Genomic DNA, 1090 nt, shown 5'->3' on the forward strand with positions numbered 1-1090 from the left:
CTCTATATATATATATATATATATATATATATGACAGACTTCTTTTAGTTTCCATCTACCAAATCCACTCACAGGGCTTTGATCAGCCTGAGGCTGTAGTTAAACATACTTGCCCAAGGTGCCATGCAGTGGGGCTGAACCCAGAACCATATGACTGGGAAATGAACCTCTTACCACACAGCCACACCAGGCCCTGGTCACAAAGACAAACACCAACAGTGACCATCTCACATTCATTTTCAAGCATAGACAGCCTGGGATTACATTATTCAAAGAGTTCCTACATTTTTTTCAAAACATCACTATATGATCAGAGGGAGATTTGACTGTGGTTTCTTGCATATCTAGTGACCACATAGAGATCTCTTTCACTGTCTTGTTGTTGGCAGTGGACGAAAATGGTGTGGGGCAGCAAGATAGAAATGACCAGGCGTAGAATAGGTGTAATACGATAAAATACCATCTTCCAAACCTGAAAATGAAGAATTTTTCTCAATTACATGAACCTTTATTTCTGTTTTAATTGTTCCAGGTGGAGGGTTTACATCTCACCGTGGTGTATTTGGTAAAGACTCCAAGATCTGTGACATGCTTTGCATCAGCTTCGGTAAATCTGTAGAATGCTGTTTTTCTGGCGGCAGTAATGGTCATGTGTTTGCCTGGTTTGGGAACTCAATCCAAAGAACCGTCAAAGCTCACGAAGGACCTTGTTTTGCCATGCACTCTTTGGAAAAGGTAACGACTCAAGAATTTTTCCTTGTAAATGATCATGTAAATTTTCAGTGTATACATGTCTGTCTGTGTGTATGTATACTTACCTGTATACTTACCTGTGTGTGGCAATGTATATGTAAGGTAGTGAGCTGGCAGAATCGTTAACACACCAGGTGAAATGCTTAGCGGTATTTCGTCTGGCATTACGTTCTGTGCCGCTGCCGATTTGTTTTGTGCCGAAATCACAGCAGCTACCAGTGTAAAATAATCTCGATACAATTTACGAGAAAAATAATTCATTAAAATTAATTTACAAAGGTGTCATTAATTCTATTATTAACCAATATATATATATATATATATATATATATATATA

General features: G+C 38.2%; 1 protein-coding gene across 1 annotated transcript in view; it reads left to right on the forward strand.

Annotated features, from left to right (window-relative positions):
• LOC106872105 (echinoderm microtubule-associated protein-like 6) overlaps window positions 1-1090 on the forward strand; it is a 39226-nt gene that overhangs the window by 19308 nt on the left and 18828 nt on the right. The window contains exon 17 of the mRNA XM_014918966.2: window positions 533-771. Coding sequence (XP_014774452.1) covers window positions 533-771 — 239 coding nt within the window. The remainder of the gene's footprint in view (window positions 1-532; window positions 772-1090) is intronic.

This window comes from Octopus bimaculoides, chromosome 11, assembly GCF_001194135.2.
Source record: "Octopus bimaculoides isolate UCB-OBI-ISO-001 chromosome 11, ASM119413v2, whole genome shotgun sequence".
Taxonomy (NCBI): domain Eukaryota; kingdom Metazoa; phylum Mollusca; class Cephalopoda; order Octopoda; family Octopodidae; genus Octopus; species Octopus bimaculoides.